Source organism: Daktulosphaira vitifoliae, unplaced genomic scaffold (assembly GCF_025091365.1).
Source record: "Daktulosphaira vitifoliae isolate Bord-2020 unplaced genomic scaffold, ASM2509136v1 Scaffold_1, whole genome shotgun sequence".
Taxonomy (NCBI): domain Eukaryota; kingdom Metazoa; phylum Arthropoda; class Insecta; order Hemiptera; family Phylloxeridae; genus Daktulosphaira; species Daktulosphaira vitifoliae.
The window spans coordinates 36,478,895-36,505,871 of record NW_026099572.1 but is presented as its reverse complement, the minus strand read 5'-3'; the positions used below and the strand labels follow the sequence as shown (position 1 = coordinate 36,505,871).

The 26,977-nt window shown below is 28.1% G+C and overlaps 2 protein-coding genes across 8 annotated transcripts in view; one reads left to right on the top strand and one right to left on the bottom strand.

Moving 5' to 3' along the window:
- LOC126895755 (putative uncharacterized protein DDB_G0286901) overlaps positions 1-11,721 on the bottom strand; it is a 32,846-nt gene extending 21,125 nt beyond the window's left edge. For 2 of the 7 annotated variants that reach the window (XM_050667958.1, XM_050667959.1), the window contains exon 1: positions 11,418-11,715. Coding sequence is in view for 4 of the 7 variants with exons in the window: in XM_050667956.1 (XP_050523913.1) it covers positions 8,621-8,752; positions 10,713-10,766; positions 10,845-10,869 (211 nt within the window). In the remaining 3 variants the exon portion in view is untranslated. Of the gene's footprint in view, positions 1-8,620; positions 8,753-10,712; positions 10,767-10,844; positions 10,913-11,417 lie in introns of those variants that run through there. The other 5 variants (XM_050667960.1, XM_050667956.1, XM_050667957.1 and 2 more) reach the window with 5 other exon arrangements.
- Positions 1-26,977, top strand: part of LOC126895754 (mitochondrial glycine transporter-like) — a 51,168-nt gene that overhangs the window by 14,342 nt on the left and 9,849 nt on the right. The gene's annotated exons all lie outside the window — the stretch shown is intronic.

Genomic DNA, 26,977 nt, shown 5'->3' with positions numbered 1-26,977 from the left:
TGTTTCACACAATTACGCAGTGGAAATAAATAAAGTATGATATATTATAACAATCAGCTTATAATATAATGATTTATAATAATAATGAATTTGGGCGTCCCCAACTTTAAAATAACATTAAATAACAATTAACAATATTTGTTACAATAATTACATTAATAATAATAGATCCGACCTGGTCCGCAAATATGCTCGGTGATCACCTTTCCATGCCGTTCACTTCCTTAACGTCCAGAACAGCAACATATGACCAATTTAAAGGTAACGGTAATGGGCCGCCAGAGAGTACCCGTAAATTCGCCAACTAGAAATTGACCAGCCACCAGTCCATCAGATGACTTAACATAGTATTACGCGAACCGCAGAAAATATGCGTGAATCCGCCGAATTAACAATAACGTTAATCACAATAATAATCCGAGCGAGCGACATAAAAACCATGTGCTCGGGGAACCGCCGACCGAAAAAGAAAAAACGAGGTTAAAAAAAAATAGTAGTCCGAACAACACACAAAAACAAAACGTGTTCGGGCAGCCGCCGACCGATGTTCACCGAACCGGCTCCACTGATAAGGCCGACAGTGGTATCAGCTGACCACGGAGGCGGCACTACTGCCTGGCGTGAACAATTATCATAGGAAGGGAACCCATCCGGTCCCTCTTCCGTGGTTACCAGAAAACACAAGAATCGGTTGCCTATTTTAAAAGTTATGACATCCGCTAATTTTGGTTTATCAATTTTGCTTTCTGCTATACCAAACTTATCACACGCCTCTTTAAATAACTGTCCTTTATACTTTATAATGATATGGAATTCATTGGGCGCTTCCAGGATATTCCCCCTTATCTCTTTGACTTTTATATTTATAATAATTTTCGAGCTAAAATCATCATTAAATTTTTCATAGCTATCTACTATTTGACATTGGTTAATTAGTTTTACTCTACTCAATGCATCTGCGTTACAATTCATTTTTCCTGGCTTATATTTAATTTCAAAATCATATTCTTCTAACTTGATTCTCCATCTTAATAACCTACTGCTGGGATCTTTAACATTAAATAACCACATCAAAGATTTATGATCACTGACTAGGGTGAATCTAGTGCCAAAAACATACGTTCTAAAATGTTTCACTGCAAATATAATTGCTACAAGCTCTTTTTCAGTAGTAGTGTAATTTAACTCTGCCCCATTTAACGTTCTTGATACATATGCTATGGGCAAGTCTTTACCTAAATCACCCTGACTCAATACAGCTCCCGCTGCATAATTACTAGCATCACATGTTATAATAAATGGTTTTTCGAAATCAGGAAATTGTAATATAGGACTATTACACAAACAATTTTTTAAAGTTTCAAAAGCATCATTACAACAACTTGACCATTTATACTCAATACCTTTCTTTAATAAGTTAGTTAATGGTTTTGCAATCTTACTATAATTGGGTATAAAGTTTCGATAATAACCAGTGAATCCTAAAAATGATTTAATTTCTTTAACATTACGAGGAATGGGAAAATTTCTCACACTCTCGATTTTTCTTTCATCAGGTTCTACTCCTCTCTCAGATACTTTATGTCCTAGATAAACAACTTCTTTTCTTAAAAACTCACATTTGGCAGGTTGTAATTTTAAATTATGTTCTCTCATTCGTTTAAATACTTCCCTTAATCTTTTCTTGTGCTCTTTTAAATCCCCTGAAAAAACAATAACGTCGTCCAAATAGACAAGACATTTAATACCCACTAAATTACATAAAACATTATTCATTAGTCGCTGAAATGTTGGCGGACTATTCTTTAAACCCATGGGCAATTTAGTATACTGATAATGTCCATCATCACTACTGAACGCAGTTTTTTCTTTTGAAACTGTACTTAAAGGAATTTGGTGAAAGCCTGAAGCCAAATCCAATACAGAATAATATTTAGAATTACCTAATCGATCTAGCACATCTTGTATTAAAGGTAAAGGCATTTTATCTCCCACCGTAATATTGTTTAATTTCCGATAATCCACCACCAACCTATACTTTTGCTTCCCAGTGGCATCTAATTTCTTTTTAACTAACAAGATAGGTGAATTCCAAGGCGATTTACTGGGTTCTATTATACCATCTCGTTTCATTTGGTTTATTTGCTTACTTATTTCATCCCGTTGACTATGTGGTAACCTATATTGACGCGTATAAAGAGGTAACTGTCCACTAGGCACTTTTATATCGTGACTTATAGAATCAGTACTCGTTAACTTGTCCCCTTCTAAATAGAATATATCGGCGTACTCTGCACATATGGATATGACATTTTCTTTCTCTTCGACATTTAAATGTTCTAAACGCAATTCAGACATCAATTTATCACGCCTATCTGACCCCAAGTAATTGTTATCTATTTTATTTTCAACATTTGTACTCATTACTAATTCTTCCTTAAATATTTCATACTCAAAATCGCTTATATTCAGAGGCTTAATCGTTTTTTCTTCCTCAGATAAATTAATTACATTAACCAGTATTTTTCCATCTTTAACAATATTTAATACATTTTCCACAATAACTTTTTCAGCAATCTCTTTACGATCTATTAATACTGCTACTTTACTATCAACTATATTTTTATTTACTGAAACCGATGCTACATATTCTGACCTTGGTGGCAACTTAATCGAATTCTCCCTACAGAACGAAATAGTACTATTCTTTATGTTAATAATTGTGCCTTGTTCCTTCATGAATTCTTGCCCCAAAATACCCGCTTTTAAGAATGGAACCCTTTCATCAACTATATAAAATTTTATTATACCCAAATCAATTCTATTCACTTTGATTGGTATCTCAACTATGCCTATGGTTTCTACCAATTCAGCATTGATCCCTCTTAAGTACACGTTTTCCCCAGGTATTAACTTCGTGTTATCAGTTAAGCTTTTTAAACTAATAATGTTAACACTACTTCCTGTGTCTAACAAAAACTCTGCACAAGGATCTATAAAATTCGGCGACTCACACCTAATATGGTTCCCATCCATTTCTACAGTAATTAATTTTACATCATGCGGTTTTCTTAAATCTCCAACCTCTTTTGGAAAACTTTTCTCCCTTGGTTGACTAGAACTACTTGAACTCGTCTCTGGGTCACTAGTATTATTATTTAGACTCTTTTTTCTTCTATTTTCTGCATTCTTTTTCTTAAAACATCTCTCTATTGTATGACCCCTTTTTGAACGATATTCACATACCACGTAAGTATGCTCTACTACAGTTTGTTTTACATTATTTCTATTTCTATTTCTATCATTCATTCTACAGTCGCGAGCGTAGTGTCCTACCTTCGAACAGATATGACACCTACCTTTAAACGACGAATTAACCGGGTTATTAAATTTATTATTTTTAAAATTATTACCATTTGGTACATGCGTAAATCGAACATTATTTAACCTACGCCCCTCAATTTGAGCTAGGAAATTTTTTTCTTCAACTATCGCATGTTGAATAGCGGAGTCTAGTGTTGTAGGGTGTTGGCTTTTTACCATTACTTTTATAGAAGCTGATATACCTTCTAGAAATACATTTAATACTTGCTCTCTTAAACAATTTTTTATAATTAACGCATCTGGTAAACTTTTTCCTTGCGTGCTACAGTTAGAGACCTGACTTAACAAACTTTTTAACCTATTAGCATATTCTACTACCGATTCTTTATATTGCTGTTTACAACTAAACAACGCAGTTTGCAGATAAGAAGCATTTTTAGGTCTTTCGTACGAGTTTTTTAAAATATTTTTTAATTCCTCCCAGGTATCTATAACTTCGTATTTTATTAAGTCATATGCTTGTCCTTGTAACCTCGTAATTATAGTCTTGAGCATCATACTAACATGCTCTACTCTAGTAACCGATGCGACTAACTCGCATGCATCAATAAACCTAGGTAATTCTTCCTGGACTTCTCCAGTAAAAACAGGGACTAATTTTATTACATTATCTATTACTTTGCTAACCGATACCATTCCATCCCAATGTCCCTCACTAAATTTGGATTGTTCACTTGTTTTAGATTCCATATTTTCTGAATTACCTACTATAATTTCGTAAATTTGTGATTCGGATAAATTAACCTCAAAATTATCTTCCATAGACTACTATTAACGATTATTATTACGGCCTCAATTAACCACGTATACGTAATTTACAATAACTATAACTTATAATCAAAAGAACACGCGACAATTATACAATCAAACGCTTACGCTTTAGCCGACATTGAAACGATATCTTCGTTTGCTTCTGGAATAGGAACTGAAACTGAAATAAATGATAGTTCTCTGCACACGGCTTCACTTGTCCACTCTCCTTAGCTTCGTTGTCTTCTCTGTTTCTTGATGGAATTAATTTGGAAAACTCTGATGATGACGATGATCCCGGGTTTCGGCACCAAAAATCTCCTGTGGCGGACCTGGAAGGCTCGCCTGGGGAAATTTTAATATTTATTTGTTGTTCGGGTTACCGTCTGGATTCCCCATTGAGCTATCCGCACAGAGTCCTCCAAGTTGTATATAGGAAATAGAGATTATTTATAAAGAAATAAATTTAACACTTTCGATAGAAATACTGGTTATCAATAGTAATATGTATTATATGAAAAATATCACGTTACAAGAGAAATATAACAATTAATATAAATGTGTATATAGATATAAAGTAAACTTTCATAATAAGAATATGCTTTACAATTATAATGTTAGTTCTATAATGGTAGACACTAGACACTAGACTGTCAACACTAGACTGACTATTGCTGCAAAATAGTCATACAAAGAAAACAAGGGGACATCCGCATACGGATGTCCCTATCAATTATAAACATATATTCGCAGAGATAAATATTTAATAAATTAATATTTAATAAAGTGATGGAGCCACAACAATAGCAGTAATATTTAAAAGTGACCCTAGACGTCAAATTTTAATATTACTCTCATAACAGTAATATATGATTTTGTCCATCAACGTGTTTAATGTCTGTTTTTAAAGTATATATTTTCGAATTATATATGATATGATAGTATGAGCCAACTATAAAATAAATAATTTTACTTTGTTTTTATTAATTTCTTGACTATGGTATGCTAATAATCTATAATATTCAAAATTATTTGGTAAAATGTTACTGTTTAAATTATTTTTGGTTACTTTTTGGTTATTTTATAATCAATTTTTACAATTATAATCAATTTTTATAATACGCACAACTGATTAGATTTTTTAACAACTTTTTTTTTTCAATGCAAATCATAACTCTAAAAGCTACAAGTGCAGTTTGAATTTTAAAAACTATGGATTAAAATTTTAAGTATAAAATTGGTAATTATCTTAATTTATCAGTTCTACTTATTATTATTATTATATATTTAAACGGAAAAATATCAATTTAAAAAATTGAATATAGTGCATATTACAATAAAAATAGTATTCATAAATTATACCAATAGTACAAATATGCATATACTGATAATAAAATAATAAAAATTATTGAGTTATAANTTGATAATAAAATAATAAAAATTATTGAGTTATAATGAAAAAATGGTGTCAGCATTAGCAGCACCCATCAAAGAAGAGAAGAGAAATTTTTTTAATTAATACTATAAACAATAATTATATTTATTTCAACTTCAATAGTTAACTATAAACAGTCTATATTCATATTAAAACAAGTAAAGATGTTATTAATGTATTTTTATTATACAGTCAATAAAAAATATTTTTTTTAACAATGATAGTAAAACTGTATAATATTTAAGANAGAGAAATTTTTTTAATTAATACTATAAACAATAATTATATTTATTTCAACTTCAATAGTTAACTATAAACAGTCTATATTCATATTAAAACAAGTAAAGATGTTATTAATGTATTTTTATTATACAGTCAATAAAAAATATTTTTTTTAACAATGATAGTAAAACTGTATAATATTTAAGACACAGTGATTAGATGGAATGACTATCACCAATATTGCAATTGTAGACATTTTTTTTTTTTAATTTTGTAGTACGTCTTTTGCGGCGTTTCTTGTTATCATTTTTATTTGGTTCTAAAGAAGATACGTTTTCAAAATAAATTTCCTCATTTTGTTTAGTCGGCTGTGCGATGTTATCTTTAAATTTGAGTGTACATTTCAAAACATTTTGTAATATAGCACTTACAAATTCAATTTCTGATACCTAAGTTCAAAATTATTATAAAATAAATATTCGTTGTAAAAATCACACTAATAATTTTTTTTTTTTTATTATTAAAAAATTATATTTGTATTTGTAAAATAATTATATTTTGTTCTGGCATATTTATGGGTATGTTAACTTTTAACTTCATCGAGCATATGATGTGTACTCTGTATTAAAGATGTTGGGTTTTCTCCTATGAGAAAATGCAAATTGAGGGAAATTCTACTAAAAGAAGGTAAATTAAATTTTACAAGTGCTTGCCAAATAGCCATATGCTGGGAAATGACAGAACAATTTATTGAAGTAAAGCCTCTTAATTAGTTTAATATACGTAAACAATGTCATTATGAAAATGGCAATCATAATAAAAACACATGTAATTGGAACAATATCTGTAAATGTGAGCTAATATAATACTCTTGATGATGTATAAAAAATTGAATTTATTGGTCGTAAATAATACAAAAAATATTTGTCCATTGTTAGAAAGAAGATCATGGTTGAAATATTATGTCCAAATTAAATAGATTAAAAGAAAGTTATAAAATTAGTACGTACCACTGAATAAAATAATAATGATAATATTTTAAAATATATTAAAATAAAATGTATTTTGGAATTTGGATGAGATTTTAATTTGAGCATTGGATGAATAAATGTGTAAAAAAGGATTAGATTAATTATTCAAAAGATTATATGAGTTTTATGTCAGATTAAATTTAAAGAAATTTAAACTTTTTGAGTGTAGCATTGATATCTAGATCATACAATAGATGAAGTGGGTATAAGACTTATGAAACAAAAATTAGAAGCAATTAAAGAAGCTATAGAACCAAATAATTAAAATGAATTAAAAACTTATTTAGGATTATTTAACTATTACTGTAGGTTTGTGCCAAATTTAAGTAGTGAGTTGCACGAACTTCATAGATTATTTAAAAAAGGAGTTAGATTTGAATGATCTATAATGTGTGTGACTTATAATAAAAGTAAGCAATGACTGCTAAATAACCAATTGTTGGGTATCTATGATCCCAAGAAACCCATAATAATTTATGTGGGTGCTAGTCTGTATGGTGTAGATGCAATCTTAGTACAAGTATATAATAAAAAAGAAAGACCTATATTTTTTTCATCTAGTACACTACCACCCAGCAGTAAAAAAAACTACTCACAATTACAAAGTGAAGCTTTATCTATACTATGTTGTATAAAAAAATAAAAAATAATGGAAATACATTTGCAATATGTTCAGGCTTAAATACATTTAAAAAAATCTTTAGTCCAACTATAGTTACTGAACTTTAAGTACCTTCAATAAACCGAAAAAATATTAAAAATTGGTTGAAAAGGACAGTTAGAAAAATGAAAATATCATTTTCAAATGAAAAATTAATTAGGGTTTAAAAATAATACCAGAATGTCTAAAAGAAAAAGTACTAAAACTATTAAATAAAAATCATAATAGTATTGTAAGAATAAAAATGGAGGCAAGAGGAGCACCACTTTGATAGAGAAATATTGCTATGATATTGAAAAACCAGTATAAGGGTGTAAAATATACACACAAACTCAAAATGTAACGTACCAAAAGAGGTAGTAACATCTAAATGGTCAAAGATAATTAACCCTTATGAGAGGGTTCAAAAGCAAAAAGGGGTGTTCAAACAGTAAAAAAATACTATTTATGAAAGAAAAAATATTATGATTTATAAATACTTATAATAGTACACCGTCAACAGTAACAATCACTATTTGATTAATATAAAAAAATTAAATAGCTATTAAAAAACTATACCAATATGGGTTTGATGAATTTATATAATGTTAAATTGTGTTCTTTTTTTGTATAATTATTATTATTGTATTGTAATTATATAGAATGTAATATAAAAGGGGAAAAGTGTTATATCTGTATACATGTTATATAATGTATATTGTATGTGTAATCTTATCTAATAAAGTTAATGATTCATCTACTACAATAGGAATAATATCTCTCTAATATTAATCTAAAACATACTTTTTGCAAACACCATAGGTCATTGGGCATGCTCTATTGACATTGTGCATAGTAAATCATTATAAATATTAAGAGTAATATGTAAAAACAATATTAATATTAAAAANAAAGAAGATATCAAAAACCTAAAACCCAAAGAGATACTAAATTTTGCTAGAGAGACAGGCCCTATAGTCTTAGGTGTTTAACAATAGCAAGAATACTTTGGTGGAAACATTTATATGAAAAAACCAAATTAATATAATTTGATAGGAGGAGATGCGCATATTTGATCTAAAGATCTGAGTGCATGTGCAGTAATTGACGTAATCTATAAACATTAATACTACTACTCGGAATATCTCTAATACAAACCATCAGGGGATGTTTTCATTTCTTTCTTGGTATCTAAATTTTCAATTTCTTGAGGATTGTTGTCTGTTTGGCTATTTAGATTGTTCGGTCTCTGATCTAGATTGCCATTGAACATATGCATACCATTTTGATCTAATAAATTTATTTTTGAGTCAGAAATTATAATAATGGATTGTTGATTTGGATCTGTTCAACCTCTTAATGTAACAACCACTTAGTCTTCAACAACAGTACAAAAGATGAGTGGTTGTTACATTAAGAGGTTGGGTACCAGGTAATGTTAGAAAGTCTTTATTGTAATTATTTATGAATACAATTCACGCAGATAATTTTACATCACAATAAAGGGAGCAATAGTGTATGCCAAAGACCCTCATTGAGAGGCATACAACAACCTTACGAATAGTTTTGTGGTAAACATATTAAGATCTTGTATTTTGGTTAATGATAAAATAAAAACCTTTCTTAACAACATATGTTAGACTTTTGTGGTAACATTAAGTGATGAACAATTATAGTAGCCTCAGTGTACCTAGTATCTGAGTCCTTAGATCCAGGCAAATACCTAATAGCGCTACTTAATTATTGTAATAAAAAAAAGTTACATCTTATCCTTGGTATGGATGCAAATGTTCACCATACTATATAAGGGAGCAGTAACATCAACCAAAGATGGAGGCACAAATGTATCTAGTTATGACTACAGACTTTAATATACTGAATAGAGATAACGAGTCTACTTTTAAAATCAGGAACAAGCAAGAAGTCATTGTTCTTAAAGTTTGCAAAAAAAGGAGTTGATCCAGAAGATAAAAGGTAAAAATTATTCCTTGAGCCTTCTCTTTCAAATCATTGGCACTTTGCCAATTAGCTTCACTTTGAAAAAAACAGAGTTTAAATGAAGTATTATAGGACCCTAAAATAACAAACCAGGGATAATGACTGGGTAGATCTTTCTTATGACCTGGAAAACCTACAATTTAGACTAGAGTCGGAACAAAAAGTACTGAAAGGGCCATTAATGACCTTCAGAATTGTATTGTTTCGGCATACAAGAAATACTGTCCTTTAATAGAAAGGAAAGGTATAAGACAGGGTGTAGCCTGGTGGAACGCTAACCTATCAAAATTAAGAAAAAATGCTCGTAAACTCTTAAACTAAGCAATGAAATCAGATTTGGTACAAATAGTCCTATAGGAGCTCTCACAAACAATACAAATCTAAATTGAAAGTCTAAAAGAGAAAGCTGGATAGAATTCTGTGGGGAATTACAACAACTACCCACAGCTACTAAACTTCTACACTCACTAAGAATTGGACCAAACAAAACCACCAGAGCAATATTATTGCCAGACAATATGTTCACTAAAAATGATAATGAAACATTATCACATTTGTTGAAGTACAATTTCCTGGATCTGAAATTTATTACACGGAAGAACCTAGCCACCGTTCTAACTACTATAAAGCAAAATCCTACAGACTATTAAGTCTTACTTCATTTCTTAAGAAACTTATTGGTAAGTATATGCATAAGAACCAACATGCATACCTAACAGAAAAATCTACTGACACAACTCTACATAATTTAACCACTAAAGTGAGGAAAGCTACAGAGAATAAAATATATGTGGTAGGCATATTCCTGGACATTGAGTGGACTTTTGATAATACACCTTTTGATGCTATGTGTGAATTTGTCTAAAGGATGGAATAGAACCCCTTACTATTATGATATGGATAGAAATCATGCTTAAGGAATGGCACTGGAGGAACTAATTGAAATAACTCCTTTACACCTAGAGGTTAAAGCTCATGCTTCAGCTACAGCACTAAGACTACAACCTAGGTATATAGACTATGGATAGTGACACCGTAAAACACTGTACGATACTAAAAGAGATTATACTAGGATATCCATGAGACAGTATCAAACCTGTTTTCCAAATAACATCCCCTAAAAAGTTGAGATCTTAACACGTAATAAATGGACTATAAACCAAGAACTGACAACTATATGAAATCCAAAAAGATGGGTGCTAGCATTTGGGGATTAAAACAATAAAATCTTAAAAATACAATGTTTCTATACCTTTGGGTTTGCTTAAGCATGGAATTATTTTTCGTAAGCACTTGTATGTTCCTCCTGAAAAACAAAATTTATGTTTAACGTATTTTAATCCGATAAAAATAATCATATTGAAATTCAAGGAAACATATTTACTTTTAAATCTTCTTAAAAAATTCATATTTCGGATAAAAATATCACTTTTTAAAATTATTTTAGTTAAAATAAATNAATATCACTTTTTAAAATTATTTTAGTTAAAATAAATGCACTTATTTAGCTTATCAAATAAAATATTAAAATGATAATAAAAACTGTTGATTTATAAATATATTTATATACCATATGTTAATTTTTTTTTATAGCCAATAACTATTAATAATTTTATTAGTATTAATAAAATTATTAAATGAATAATATATTCTGTAACTTTTCTACATTTTATAATTCCAGAAAATGCAAATAAACATAAATTAGAGGAAACTAGACACAAATCATTTTTACTGTTTTTTAAAGCAAATTGATGTATTATTTCAAGGTTTTTAATTTTCATTAAAAAATTAAAATTTACAGTTAATTTAAAATTAAATTAACTGCATTATTTACTCAAATTTTTTGTTCCAGTTCACACACAGTATTTTATATTTATTCTTGATAAATATTTGTGTTATTATTTCTAACAGAAATAATAACTATTACAGAACAGTGGAAATAATTATCACTAATTACCTTATATCCAAATATCCATTATTTATTATAAAATTGTGTATAAGTTCACTGAAGTGCACACTAATTTTGATTTCTTTGCATATTAATAGGTCTTTTTGTGTCAATATTCGGTCTTCTATTTGATATTTATGTTTATCACATCCGTTTCATTATAAGTCATTTTGAAAATCTTGTGAAATCATTTCTCTCGCACATATTCATACAAAGGTGTATTCCTAAAGTTTTTCCACCAAAATATAGTGATTAGTATGGTTTGTTAATGATATATTTATGGATATCGATATGATACTGAATTTGAGAAATATTATATCACAATATTGAAAAAAAAAAACTGTTTCCAATATCGCAATATAAAACATTATCACCTTCAAAACTATCATCTAATAGGGATTCTTTTTTTTTTTTTTTCTTAATAATTACATTTTATTTTTCAGATATTAACAAGTTACATCAACCACTTGTTAATATCTGTTGTTCCTGTATATCTACTAATTTTAAAATTTCTTTCTCTAATTTTCCTCATACATTACTTTGTGTAAAATTAAGAATAAAAACACTGTCATAAAAAAAACCTTTTCATAGAACAAACTTTTGTATCAATAAATATCATTTTTTGTCTTATCTCAATTCTATATTTAATAATATATTTAAATACAAAAAATATTAACAAGATTATCATGAACTGTTTTTGGACTAATATAAAATAATACATATATTATTATATATGAAGGGAAGGTTGCAATAACATTTAATCAGTCGTAAAAGCAAATACTTATACAATTTTTAAAATTGTAATATTTTTTTTTGAGATTTTCTCCATTTTAGGGAAACAGGGGAAATTTTTTCAATTTTTGAAGGTAATGCCTTTAATTAGATACAATTTGTGATCTTTTGACGTATGATTGAAAAAAATGGGTTTGGTGAGAGCTGAGAAAAAATGGTAACAGATACAAAAATAAACACATCATAGTAAAATTAATACCTTCTCAGTTTTGCATCAAAGCTAAAATTAGCAAAGATGGGAAATTTAATGGAAGTAATTAACTTAAGTTAAGTTTAGTTAAGTATGATAAATGTCGATAAATTAACAGTTAACAGTTAATAAATTATAAATTTAAACATTTTTTTTAACTTTTTTTAATTTTAAAAAAAGTTTATTTTATTTAAAATCTCTTAAAATCATTTTTTATTAGTCGGTGATGTAAAGAAAAGCTAAGAATCGATTTTCAATTTTTAAATTTGAATCTTCTTCCTTTTTCTTGCCTTAATCCCAACTATTTGGGATCACCCACCCTTATCCTAAATTTCCACTTGACACGATCTCCCACATCATCTATGTTTACATCAGCCGTCCTCATAATGTGATATAATCACATTCAATAACATCCTTCCATATCTACCGCTTCTTCCTTCAATATTGATTTCTATAACTGTTCTTACACCTTCTGATTCCTCATGTTTCTATAGTCTTTAACTTAATTCAATCACATAGTTTAAAATTTACCATTGTTAATATAATTAACAGTATTCTTATTAATAAATACAATTTTATAATTCACATATAATTCTCTTTTATTAACATACCTCCTATAATTTTAAACAACACTTTTAACAACTACAAATCAACAACCGAGATTCAATCATAATCAGTGGATATCAAGTAAGAGTAGTTTCAATACACTAACTACACTAATCAAGTAATAACTAGAAATCAAAGTACTTGTATTTATTATGTCTTTACGGATGATGCTATTATCATTCATTTTTATTAGCACCATCCCCAACAACTTTATTTTTAGTTATTACATTTCCTTTATCTTTAAATATCGGCACCACAATACTATTCTTCAATTCATTTGATATTTTCTCTTCTAATAAGATTTTATTTAAAAGATCCTTCAACCACCTTATGCCAACACCGCCTAATATTTTCCATACTTCTACTGGCACTTCATCTGGTCCTTTTTCATTGATGCCACAACCTCCCATGCCTCTTTCTTACGATATAAATCTACAATTCTTTNCTCCCATGCCTCTTTCTTACGATATAAATCTACAATTCTTTCGTTCCACAAGATATCCTATAATGTCTGTTTTAGATACTCCACATTTAGTAATTTTTCAAAATACTTTTACCACCTTTTTTCATATCATCACTCGATAGCACCCCATTACAACACTTTTTATATACCTTACATAGTGATAATCTTTAGACCTTTTTTCTCTTACTTTTGCAAGCCTATAAACTTATTTTTCACCTTCTTTTGTTCCTAGCAATCATACAACTCATCATACTTTTTAAACTTATGAAAAAAATATTAATAATAGCAAAAATGTTTTTTATTCAATTTTGTATATTTTTTTTATGGTTGCACTGTTTATCTTTAAAACTAGTTATTGATAAAAATCAGTTAAAAATCATATACATTTAAAAAAAACGGTAGCACAGTGGGGTCGAGGCACAGTGTGGACGAGGCATAGATGGGACAAGTATAGATGATATCTGACAGTGATTAAAATCACTATCATAAGAAACGCTTCGATGCAAATCTGTAGATAGTGTTTCCTTTAGAGAAATTGGTGAAATATTTTAAAAGCAACATGAACTCTTATTTCTTTAATTATATCCTGATTAGTAGTTCTTTGATTTTAAAATATAATATATGAATAAATACTAATTATAGTTTTTAAATTTAGTATGAAATTGTGAGGCCAGCTATGATGTATGGTTCATAGTGTTGGGCGGTTGATAAGAAAGTAGAGCAGAGAATAAGTGTAGCAGAGATGAGAATGCTTAGTTGGATGAGTGGAGTGACTAGAGAAGATAGGATAAGGAACGAGCATATAAGAGGAAGTATAGGTGTTGCGTCAATCGTGGATAAGATGACAGAAAATAGACTTAGATTGTTTAGTCATGGTATGAGGAAAGAAGAATCGAAAGCTGTAAGAACAGTTATAGAAATGAATGTTGAAGGAAGAAGAGATAGAGGAAGACCAAAAAAGAGATGGAGGGATGCTATTGAATGCGATTTGAGGACAGCTGATGTGAGCGTAGAAGATGTGGGAGATCGTGTCAAGTGGAAGCTTAGGATAAGGGTGCCCGACCCCAAGTAGTTGGGATTAAGGCAAAGAAAAAGAAAAATATTACCAGATATTCCGGTGGCAATTGACATAATATGATTGTTATTTCGGAATGTACAATTTAGCGTTTAGTTGGGTTTAAATAATATAGCGTCAAATCAATTACCTACTCTATCGGTTGTATCTCAATATACACTACACTTTAATGATACAATAAATAAATAAACTCACACATACACACATATGCATTTATAACATTGTGTCTAATGTAAGTATAACATGATAAAAAGTAACCGTAAAATGAAAAAAATGGAATATAAATTTTATTACTCATATTAAATGTAATGTAACTCGAAAAATATTTGTTTAAATGAAAAAATATAAGATTATATTTTTATTTATAATTGTCTTTTAAACAACTTTTGTGCGAAACTTTTTTTTGTAAGTTAAATATTTTTTTTTGAGAAAATTAAGAAAGCTCATATTTTTGAACTTTTGCGAGGATTTAAAAAAAAAGCTCAATTCCAATCTTGAGGACTATTAGTATGTCATTATACATATTTTAATTCAACTTTTAAAAAAACAAAATTTTTTCCGCAATTTTTCCTTTGTTGACAGGCCTAGATGTCAATTTTAAACTTGTAATTGAGCTAAAAGTTATGGTAATATATTCAATTTATTTTACTATAAACTTTCATAAATCTTTATCAAAAATTTTTCATCAACTTTAAAGAACCAAAAAAATAGGTTAAAATTGAAAATTTGGACTGATTATTTTTAACATATTAAAAATCAAATCAGTAATAATTTGAAAACAAATTTTTTTTTCTTTTAATTATTATTTTATATATATAATTAGTAATAATATAAAAAATTAGAAGTGATAGAAATAGTCTACTTGCAGATTTGAAAACAACGCGAAAATTTGATTTAGAAAAGTATATTTTTGCTTCTGATGAAAGTTCCTTGTAGTCCAGTGCATTTTTTTATAGTAACAAACAGTTTTTATTGAAAATTATTGTATCAAGCCCTTTAAATTTTTATACACGTAAAAGTAAAGCAAAATATAACTTCTTTATTATTTTTATAATTTCTCCGTTTAAATTACAATATTAAATATCAATTTCATACTAAATTTAATAATTATAATTAGTATATATTCATATATTATATTTTAAAATCAAAGAACTACTAATCATGATATAATTAAAGAAATAAGAGTTGATGTTGCTTTTGGAATAATCCACCAATTGCCTAATTAAAACAAAAAAAAAAAAAGTTTGTTGGGAATTTTTTCTGCTATTCTGCAAAATTACTCCTTCGTTGACTAGAATGAATCATTAAATAGAAAATTTTATGAGAATTAAAACAATGTTATTTTTAAGATTAATATGCAGTCAGAAAGTTTTATAATTATTATTTATTGTAAATTTATCAGAAAAACTCATTATTTTTTGCATTTTTATCGTAATAGAACACTTAAATAGAAATCATAGTAATCATTTCTAAGTAATTTTTGATATTTAAAAAGATTCTACTATTGAAATATCCAGAACTGAATTAATTTTAATGATTTACTTTAACTAAAAAAAAAAAAGTTAATATTTTGAATCCCTCTTGTGGGCAGGTAAAGGGTTAGATTTATAAAAAAAACCAAATGATAGATAAAGACATGCATCTAAATAAAAAAAAATATACTGATTTGGTCATTTTTGATAAAGTTATAACAATTAACAAAGTTATAAGTTTTATACACTGGACTACAAGGAACTTCCATCAGAAACAAAAATATACTATTCTAAATCAACTTTTCGCGATGTTTTAAAATGTGCAATTAGACTTTTTCTATAACTTCTAAGTTTTAATATTATTAAAAAATAGTTTTTACATATAAAAAAAAATAATTAAGAACAAAAAAAATTGTTTTAAATTAATACTGATTTGATATAATATTTAATATTAATTTGATTATTAATAAGTTAAAAATAAGGAAAATGACATATTTAACCTATTTTGTTAATCGTTTAAAGTTGATTGTTGTAAATGTTTATAATAAAAAAAAAAAATTTATTTTACCATAACTTTTAGCTCAATTGGTAAGTTTGACATTGACATAATTAAATAGAAAATTTTATGACAATTAAAAAAATTGTATCGTTAAGATCAATATGCAGTCAGAAAGTTTTATAATTACTATTTATTGTAAATTTATCAGAAAAGCTCAATATTTTTTTGCATTTTTATGGTAATAGATAACTTAAATAGAAGTAATAGTAATAATTTCCTAGGAACTTTTGTTGTTTGTTGAAAAGATTCTATAATTGAAATATTGAGAACTTAATTAATTTTAATGATTTACTTTAACTAAATGTACCAATCAAAACAAAGTTGTTAAAAAGATTTACTCAATTGAGTGTATTATAAAATTTGATTATATTTGTAAAAATCAATTGTTAATTCAGGAGAAAAAACAATCATTTTTTTTAGAAATGATTTATATAGCAACATGTTACAAAAAAAAATTGTAATATTATAGTCTAGTAGTAGCACACACAAATAGAGTAAAAAAATTATTAAATTACAAAGTAAAATGATTTAATTTTGTAGTTGAAACCTATCATATCAAACTTCATTCGTTAATAAATATTTTGAAAACATTAGAAATTAATGATTTTAATTGTCTTTATGGAGACGATGTAATAACTAACTGTTTAATTGATAAATTAGAATTTTTTTTTCAATTTTTGAGAGTAATATCTTCAACTAGATACGAATTGTAGTAATTTGACGTATTGTTGAAAAAAGTAGGTCAAGTTAGAGCAGAGAAAATAAATGATAGTCACAAAAAAATATCTTCTCGGCTTTGCATCGAAGCGAAAACTTAAAATATAGTAAAATAATTTTAATACGAATAAGAAATTTCTTCTTGCAAGGGGCGACTAAAGTGATGGGATCCTTGATCTTTATTGAAGTTATTGAATCTAAATGTGATAAAAATCAAACGAGTTAAAATTTATACTAACTTAAAAAGAATTAAGAAAAAATGCAAAAAATTCATTGCCATATGCGGGTTGGAACCTCGTACCCCAAGCGTGTAAAACATAAATTTTACCAACTCGGCAACCGTACGTTGCTTCCGGCGGTTGAAAAATTGGCTATTTAAGCTAGTTCAAATTTCAAAGTTATTTTTCTCGACTTAAAAGAAACAAACATATTTAAATAAGTTTAACTATCTATACTATATCAATTTTAATTTATATAATATTTATGAAAATCTGTACTCCCCTTGTCAGGTATTTTAAAATAAAATAAAATACAAAACCCAGAATTTTAACACAAAAATAGCATATTTTTGCATACGGTAGTCATTTTTACCATGAAGACAAATCCAGAGGTCAAATTTTTTTTTTTCACATTAAAGTATATTACATAAGCTTTAATTTAAGATATATTTAAAAGTGTCAGTATTTCCGGAATACTTTCAAAAATTAAATTGAAAATATCGTAGTAACAATACGCATGTTTAAAGTTTTGACCCCCCTTGTTAAAGGGGTATGATCCGATTTACAAAAAAAGCGTGCCAGATGAAAGGGGTATATCAATATTTATTATAAAAAAATAATAATATAGATCCATACATTTTTCCAAAAGTTATATAAAATATAAATTAAATAATATAACATATAAAATCGAGATTTTTTTCACGGAAATCGTACGTTTTTCTTTAACTTTGATGTCCGTTTTCACCACGAAGACAAGTCCAGAGGTCAAATTTTTTTTTTTCAAATTAAAGTATATTACATAAGCTTTAATTTAAGATATATATAAAAGTGTCAGTCTTTCCGGAACATTTTCAAAAGTTAAGTTGAAAAAGTTCTACTTTCTATACGCATTTTAAAAGGTTTGCACCCCCCCTGTATAAAGGGAAATGGTCCGATTTTAAAAAAAAGTATGTCGAATGAAAGAAGTATATATAAAGTATTTATCATTAAAGAATAAAGTTGATTCATGCATTTTTTAAAAAGTTATAGCAACATAATGTTAAAAAATGTAAAATATAATATCAAGAATTTTTTCACAAAAATAGCATATTTTTGCATACGGTAGTCATTTTCACCATGAAGACAAGTCCAGAGGTCAAATTTTTTTTTTTCAAATTAAAGTATATTACATTAGCTTTAATTTAAGGTATATATAAAATTGTCAGTCTTTCCGGAACATTTTCAAAAGTTAAGTTGAAAAAGTTAATTTTTTGTAAAAAAGTTACCATTTTGAAACCCCATCCTTTGGGCTGTTAAAGGGTCAAATGTTCACAAAAATATATAAAATGATAGGTAATTATCTAAGGTATCTATAAAAAAAAAAATTATATTGATTCGGTCATTTTTAAAAAAGTTATGGCAATTTTAAGTAAAAAAAATTGAAAAAATATCGAAAATTAGCGATTTTTAAATTTGTAATTTTTTGGGGGATTTCCCCCGTTTACGGGGAACGAGGGAATTTTTTTCAATTTTTGAGGGTAATGTCTTCGACTAGATACGATTTGTGATCTTTTGACATATTGTTCATCAAAATCGGTCCAGCGAGAGCTGAGATTGAGCGTTCACAGACACAAAAAAAAAAATAAAAAAAAAAAAAAAAAAATAAAAAAACACATCATAGTAAAATTAATACCTTCTCAGCTTCGCATCGAAGCTAAAATCCGTAAAATTATATTTATTGTTATATAAATATAATATTTGGGAAGGAAATTTCCATTTCTTTAAAATTAAACCACATAAGCAGCGTATAAAGCCATACATTTTTTTATGAAATATTGAATTTAGCTTAACTGTTATTTTAACTAATTAACTGAAAAAAGCCAAGTTATTTCAACCTAAAATTAAATTAGTCAAGTTAAAAAGTTTATTAGACAAATAATTAACTAGTTAAGTTGAAAAGTTAAAAAAAAAAATAATAACTTTTTAACTAGTTAATGTCCACCATTGAAAACAAATGGAATACAATTGGCTTGGAAAAACAAAGAGTGTTCAAAACATAAGGCAGATCTATATCTGCTGTTTTTATAAATATACTAGATAATTTTAATTTACTTTGATGTATTACTTTAATAAGCTTAGTAGAATGCTGTGATGGCTAAACCATGATAAGTAAATTTAAAAATATCGAAATTCTATAATAAGTACTGTCAGTAATTCACGCGTGTTTTTTATAACCTAATAAAAGCTTTGGAGTATTGCAAGGAATTACAATAATGTAGTCGACACAGATGTGTTGATGTGAATTCATGACCGCTCTAAAAAAGAAATTTCAGAAAAATCTTTTTTACACTTTTTTGTGCGACATGTCAGCCCTTGTCGTTTAAAAACTTTACTATATTATTTGAATAAATAATTATGTTATCCGAGAAAACTTGGACGATATCCTCTAAGAACTTCGTTCATAAGTCTAACAAACGTCATTATATGGGAACTTTTGAGTCTAAATGGTAGTACGCGAATTTTAAACATGTACATTTTCGCCCCCCTCAATTCCTCACCGTGTCGTTTAAATTGGGCACTCGTCCGAAACAGTTACTTCGTTTAATCGTCTGTAGTCTATGCATAAACGTCCAGTCTTTCTTAATGGCTAGCACGATCGGTGCTTTCCACGGCGATACGTTTTAATAGCCCTAGTGCCTCCATTTTGTTTATCAAATCATCAATAATTGATGTTGAGCAGTGAACAATTATTGTTCACTGCTCACGCACGGGGCACGGTGAGGTTTAGCGCGATGGGGTGTTTCAACAGAAGTGGCGTTCGATTAATTTCGTGCGACCCACAATGTCGTGAAAACCGCTGCGCAATTACATGTTGTGCGTGTCAATAACGGCCGTGTCCGCGGGTCGCCGATTACATCCAACTGCGTCTGGTTTGCGAGTCGTACGTCCGATTCCAACAAGCGGTTGTACGCCTAGGCGCACTGTTCTTGCTGAACAGTCCCAAGCGACTTTCTGATCAATCGAGAAGTCTTCGGAAAGTATTACACGTCACAATGCGGGTTGACCGAAATAATCGCTGAAAATCAAACTTCTAAATTGACTATTTTAGCGCTAGACGTGTGTTTGGTGTATCCTTTATAAACAGTTCCGTATTTATAAGCGATTACAGGTTTTACATACGATTTATGCGCTTGTGAATCTACGGCATAGCCCGATGTGAATTCTAACTCGACTGATGGACTAGTAATTCTACGCAGACATTCTCGTTGGCGATTACTCTGGTGGTTTACGGTTCGAACGGAGGCAGCTTAACTGCGACCCTAGTTTGGCCGCTGACAACGTTAACAGCCGTTAGTGGACTTGCCGTGATGTGTGAAATGTTTTACCGGATAAATATTGGATTGCAACAGGGCGCGTTTTAAACGAAACGTCACGTAGGGTCCCATTTACGTCCTGTTTGGATATATTGCAGACTGGGACGGCGGACTAATTGCCTGCAAGCCGATTTCCGTTTCGGATACCGGCAGTCTGTTTGGACATCGGCGATGCCAGTGTCGGAATATCGGCACAGATATATAACGGTAAATCCGCTCGCTGTCTGAGCGTACCGAGGTGTCGCAGTTTTATATAAGTCGTGCGCTACCTCACGTAGATCGGCGAAAGACGTTGGGTGCATTAACCGTATCATATCATGGTAATCGTCCCGTAAAAGCCGCGTTAACTGTCGCACGAGTTATTGTCCGGGTTAACCGCAATGTACTCTCGCGCGCCCAAACGCTGTTTATTTATAATAAACTCGGTTAACGTATGACGAGGGCTCTGTCGCGTCGTCTTTAAATCCGTTACTAGCACCGTCCGGATATCCATATTATCGAACTCTTAGAGTAATTCGGACCTAAATTCTGTCCAGGGCAAATTATTCAGTTTGATGGATCAATCAGCTGTCCTGCCGTTTAAGACAATGGTCTTTTCAAAATACAATCAGATACAGTACAGTGCTGAAAATGTTCAAAGTTTTGGTTAACATTATTTGTCCAAGAATACCATCAGAATTTCTGAGGAAACCACCAAAACTTCTTAATTATTGTAACTGTAAAGCCTGTTGAGAATAGAATGTTATTATTGTACTCTGGTGTAGTTGTATTTTAACATTTTATGAGTTCTGATGTTTATAATAATTTCTCAAATTTCCATATAGCAATTACTTTATTATGTCATAAAAATATCATCAATTTATATGTTGATAATACTAATAATCTATTATGCTTTTACTAAACATTTTGAAATAATTTATGGTCAATTTTTTAATTCAATAAGCTGTAGATGTAAGAAAATATCATAAGACTTTTGATGAAATGTCAGTTTAAAAACTACATGCAAAAGCTTCTCAAATTATTACAAAAAGATAAAAAAAATACTTGAACAACTGACCAATAGATATGTTGAATTGACTTCTTCATCTATAAAGAGTGTTTTACAAGTTCTTATCTTCAAATATTTAAGGATAAAAAAATTCAATTACTATTCATTTACATTAATAACGGATTTAATTACCGAGCACTGTTTCTGATCTTTTGTATAAGATTAATACATTTCGTCATCGTTTTTAAAATCTAGTGTTATTTCAAAGTGTTCTCTAATAGAAAACTGACAAATTCAATATTATTATATAATAAAAAAAAAACACATCATGGTAAAATTAATACCTTCTCAGCTTCTCATCAAAGCTAAAATAATATAAAAGATTTAAAAAAAAAATAGGGAGACCATTCAGTTACATTAATAACGTTTAGTAGTTTAATTTAATTTTAATGCTATCTTTTATTTATAAAGTGTTCATTTTCATTATGATTTTATATATTTATACATATTATGTATTATTCTTTATACTGTACTCGTTGCTAATTTTATAAATGTAAATGGTCTTGGATGAACAAATTAATAAATAAAATATTACAAATGTTTTTTTTTTTAGAAATTGAAATGAGTTAACAGTAAGTACGATGTTTGATTTTCAACCAAAAAGAGCATTTTAAATTTTACGCGTGCCTATTGGATTAAGTTGTATCCCTCAAACTTTTGTTAATGAAGTCTATTTTGTCGGGAATAGATAATTATTATTACTCATATATGAATTAAGTAGCAAAGTTTACAAATAAAGTTTCTGAACATAATAGTAAATTAGCTAAAATATTTCAAAAATTATGGTAACATAGATCAAAAGAAAAAAAATAATTTTAAATATGATAAGATTTTAATGAAAAACTAAAATAAAAGACGTTTTCGTTAGAATACTGGATAAGGCCATTTGATGTATTAAAGTACGGGATAACGAAAATTTAACAATTAAAAGAGAAAAATGAGGTTACACCTCAATAAAAAAATTTTCGTTAATCCAAATTTAATGCAAATTTTTTAGCTTCGATTCGAAGCTGAGAAGGTATTGGTTTTACTAAGATGTGTTTTTTTTTTTTTTTTTGTGTCTTACCACTTTTTCTCAGCTCTCTCCGAACCGATTTCTTTGAATGATACGTCTAAAGATCACAAATCGTATCTAGTCGAAGACATTACCCTCAAAAATTGAAAAAAAATTCCCTCGTTCCCCGTAAATGGGGGAAACCTCCAAAAAAATTACACATTTAAAAATCGCTAATTTTCGAAATTTTTTCAATTTTTTTTACTTAAAATTGCTATTACTTTTTTAAAAATAACCAAATCAATATAATTTTTTTTATATAGATGCACGATATCATTACCTTTTATTTGGTATATTTTTTTCATATCTGACCCTTTACCTATCCACAGGGGGGGATTTAAAATGACAACTTTTTCACAAAAAATTAATTTTTTTAACTTGACACTTTTATATATATATTAAATTAAAGCTAATGTAATGTACTTTATTATGGGAAAAAAAATTTCGGACTTTATTTTATCTTCGTGGTAAAAAAGACATCAAAGTTAATAAAAAAAATACGATTTTTGTAAAATTAAACACTATAAAGATTTGCATCGAAGCTTCTTTTTTTATAGTGATTTTAATCACTGTCAGATATCATTACACTTAATCCTACTATGCCACGTCACCACTGTGCCGCGACCCCCCTGTGCTAGGTTTTTTATGTCTGTTGCCACTTTTTCTCAGCTCTCGCTGGACCGATTTCTTTCAAAAGTACGTCAAAATATCAGAAATCGTATCTAGTTGGAGAAATTACTCTTAAAAATTGAAAAAAAATCCCTCGTTCCCCGAAAATGGGGGAAGTATCCAAAAAAATTACAAATTTAAAAATCGGTAAATTTTGTCATTTTTTTCTTAAAACTTCCATAACTTTTTCAAAAATAAACAAATCAACATCATTTTTTTTTATACTAAAACCTTAGATATTTACCTTTCATTTGATATAATTTTTTTGAAAATCTATCACCTAACCTGCTCATTGGGGGGGATTTAAAATAGCAACTTTTTTACAAAAATTAACTTTTTCAACTTAATATTTGAAAATGTTCCGGAAAGTCTGACACTTTTATATATATATTAAATTAAAGCTAATGTAATGTACTTTATTATGGAAAATAAAAATTCGGACTTTATTTTGTCTTCATTGTGAAAATGGCTACCAAATGCTATTATTATATAAATACTCGATTTTATTTTTTACATTTTTAACTTTATAATGCTATAACTTATTGAAAAGTGTATAGAACAACATAATTTTTTTATGAGAAATAATATTTTTTAATAATTCCTTTTTCGTTCGACTTACTTTATCTTAATCAGGATATTAATAAGGAACTAGCAAATCATGTAGCTTTTGGAATAATCCACCAATTTTTTAAAATTAAACACTATCTAAAGATTTGCATCGAAGCGTTTTTTTTTGATAGTGATTTTAATCACTGTCAGATATCATTATACTTGATCCAACTATGCCACGTCACCACTGTGCCGCGACCCCCCTGTGCTAGGTTTTTTATGTCTGTTGCCACTTTTTCTCAGCTCTCACTGGACCGATTTCTTTCAAAAGTACGTCAAAATATCAGAAATCGTATCTAGTTGGAGAAATTACTCTTAAAAATTGAAAAAAATTCCCTCGTTCCCCGAAAATGGGGGAAGTATCCAAAAAAATTACAAATTTAAAAATCGGTAAATTTTGACATTTTTTTCTTAAAACTTCCATAACTTTTTCAAAAATAAACAAATCAACATCATTTTTTTTTATACTAAAACCTTAGATATTTACCTTTCATTTGATATAATTTTTTTGAAAATCTATCACTTAACCTGCTCATTGGGGGGGATTTAAAATAGCAACTTTTTTACAAAAATTGACTTTTTCAACTTAATATTTGAAAATGTTCCGGAAAGTCTGACACTTTTATATATATATTAAATTAAAGCTAATGTAATGTACTTTATTATGGAAAATAAAAATTCGGACTTTATTTTGTCTTCATTGTGAAAATGGCTACCAAATGCTATTATTATATAAATACTCGATTTTATTTTTTACATTTTTAACTTTATAATGCTATAACTTATTGAAAAGTGTATAGAACAACATAATTTTTTTATGAGAAATAATATTTTTTAATAATTCCTTTTTCGTTCGACATACTTTATCTTAATCAGGATATTAATAAGGAACTAGCAAATCATGTAGCTTTTGGAATAATCCACCAATTTTTTAAAATTAAACACTAAAGATTTGCATTGAAGCGTTTTTTCTTTATAGTGATTTTAATCACTGTCAGATATCATTATACTTGATCCAACTATGCCACGTCACCACTGTGCCGCGACCCCACCGTGCTTGGTTTTTATTTTTTAATTATCCAATAATTACAAAATATTTTCATCAAATCAAAAAACTGCTAGTTAACTGTTTTTTCAGTTGATCCATAAAATTTTATCTAACCGTAACTTATTTTTTAACATCTAAGAGATCCATTTGAAAACTAATTTTTCTATAACAAATATGTGCTGTAAAAATTGTCATGTGCAATTTTACTAGTGATTAATTCCTAAGTGTGTAATATTAAAAAATAATGACTAATATAAACATAAAATTGTTAATATTTGTACAATATAAAATTGGGTGTTCTGTGTCCAATTTGATAATATGGATAAGTGTCTTCGGGAAGAGTTAAAATAATATCTTATTATCCAATAATTTTGAATGTAGTGCAATAGGACCTCAAGGTTAAAAAAGAAATTTCTTCCATGTGTTCCTCATCATTTTTGGGGATGACTGGATTTTTCCTGTGCTGCATTAGGATATTTAAGTATAAAATAACACAGTATATCCAACTTCAATGCAGTAATTGTTGGACACATTTTTTTTAGTCTTATTACTTTCTGGAAGTTTCTTCCAATAGGTTTGTGTTGACTCATTAGATTATGAATAATTTTTCTTTCAGCAATTTTAATTGAAAATTAATTACTAAAATTATTTTTAACTTACATTAAAATAAATTAAAATAATATTAAACGTTAAGTTTTGCTACAAGTTTTAATATGAGTTATGCTAAGAATTAGTAAGTTGTGGTTATATATAAGTAGAATTAATTTTTTCTTATTTAAAAATTCTGTGTGTCATCTAAAAGTAAAAATATATTAACTCATCGTTAAACAATTTTAATTTTGTGACATGAGTTTTATAATCAATGTTAAATTATAAGTAAAACCATTATAATCTCCAGTGGTGCTCAAAGAAAAGTTAAAAATATTAAGGAGTAAAAAATTATTTATTTAAAGTTCTTTTTCCTTAAAATATAATATACATTTATTGAAATCAGTTTGATATTTCCTTGAAAAAAATATCTGAATAGCCTTTCCTTTTTTTAATAATAATTAAATTTGTTAGACAATTTTCTCAGTGGTCCAGCGAGAAAAAAAATCTTAAATTTAATGTTGGCCTTCTGAGCCAGGCCGACACTACGAAAAGATGATTATTTTGCCAATGTTTTCATCTCGTTAGCTTAACGTGTATCCTGCAAATATAAATGTATTGTTCTATAAATACAAAATAAAGTTTTTTTAAAAATTTGAATTCATTTTATATGTACTTTTTAGAATATGAAAGCATATTCCTAAAAAATAAAAATTAATTTTCAAAATAAAATCACGTAATGTAATGTATTATGTTTTGTAAAAATGTAATTTTAAATATATATGTCCTATAAAAAAAGTTGTACAGCTTCAATATTACATTATTATATTGTACATTTAATGAGAAAAAATGAATAATTGTTTGATTATCAATCATGATTATAAATTAAAATATTTAACTCTATACGTATATTTGACAAAACTTCAAATAATCATAATGCAAATGAAAAAAAACTGAACTATTATTTAATGAATTGACTGCATATTTTTAATTGAGTTAGTTAAGTTTAAAACCAATTTACTTAGCAGAAGATTTTTGTAAGTTTATGATAAATCATAAACTATTGTCCACTGTTAACTTATAACTGCCTTGTGTTTACTTAATTTGA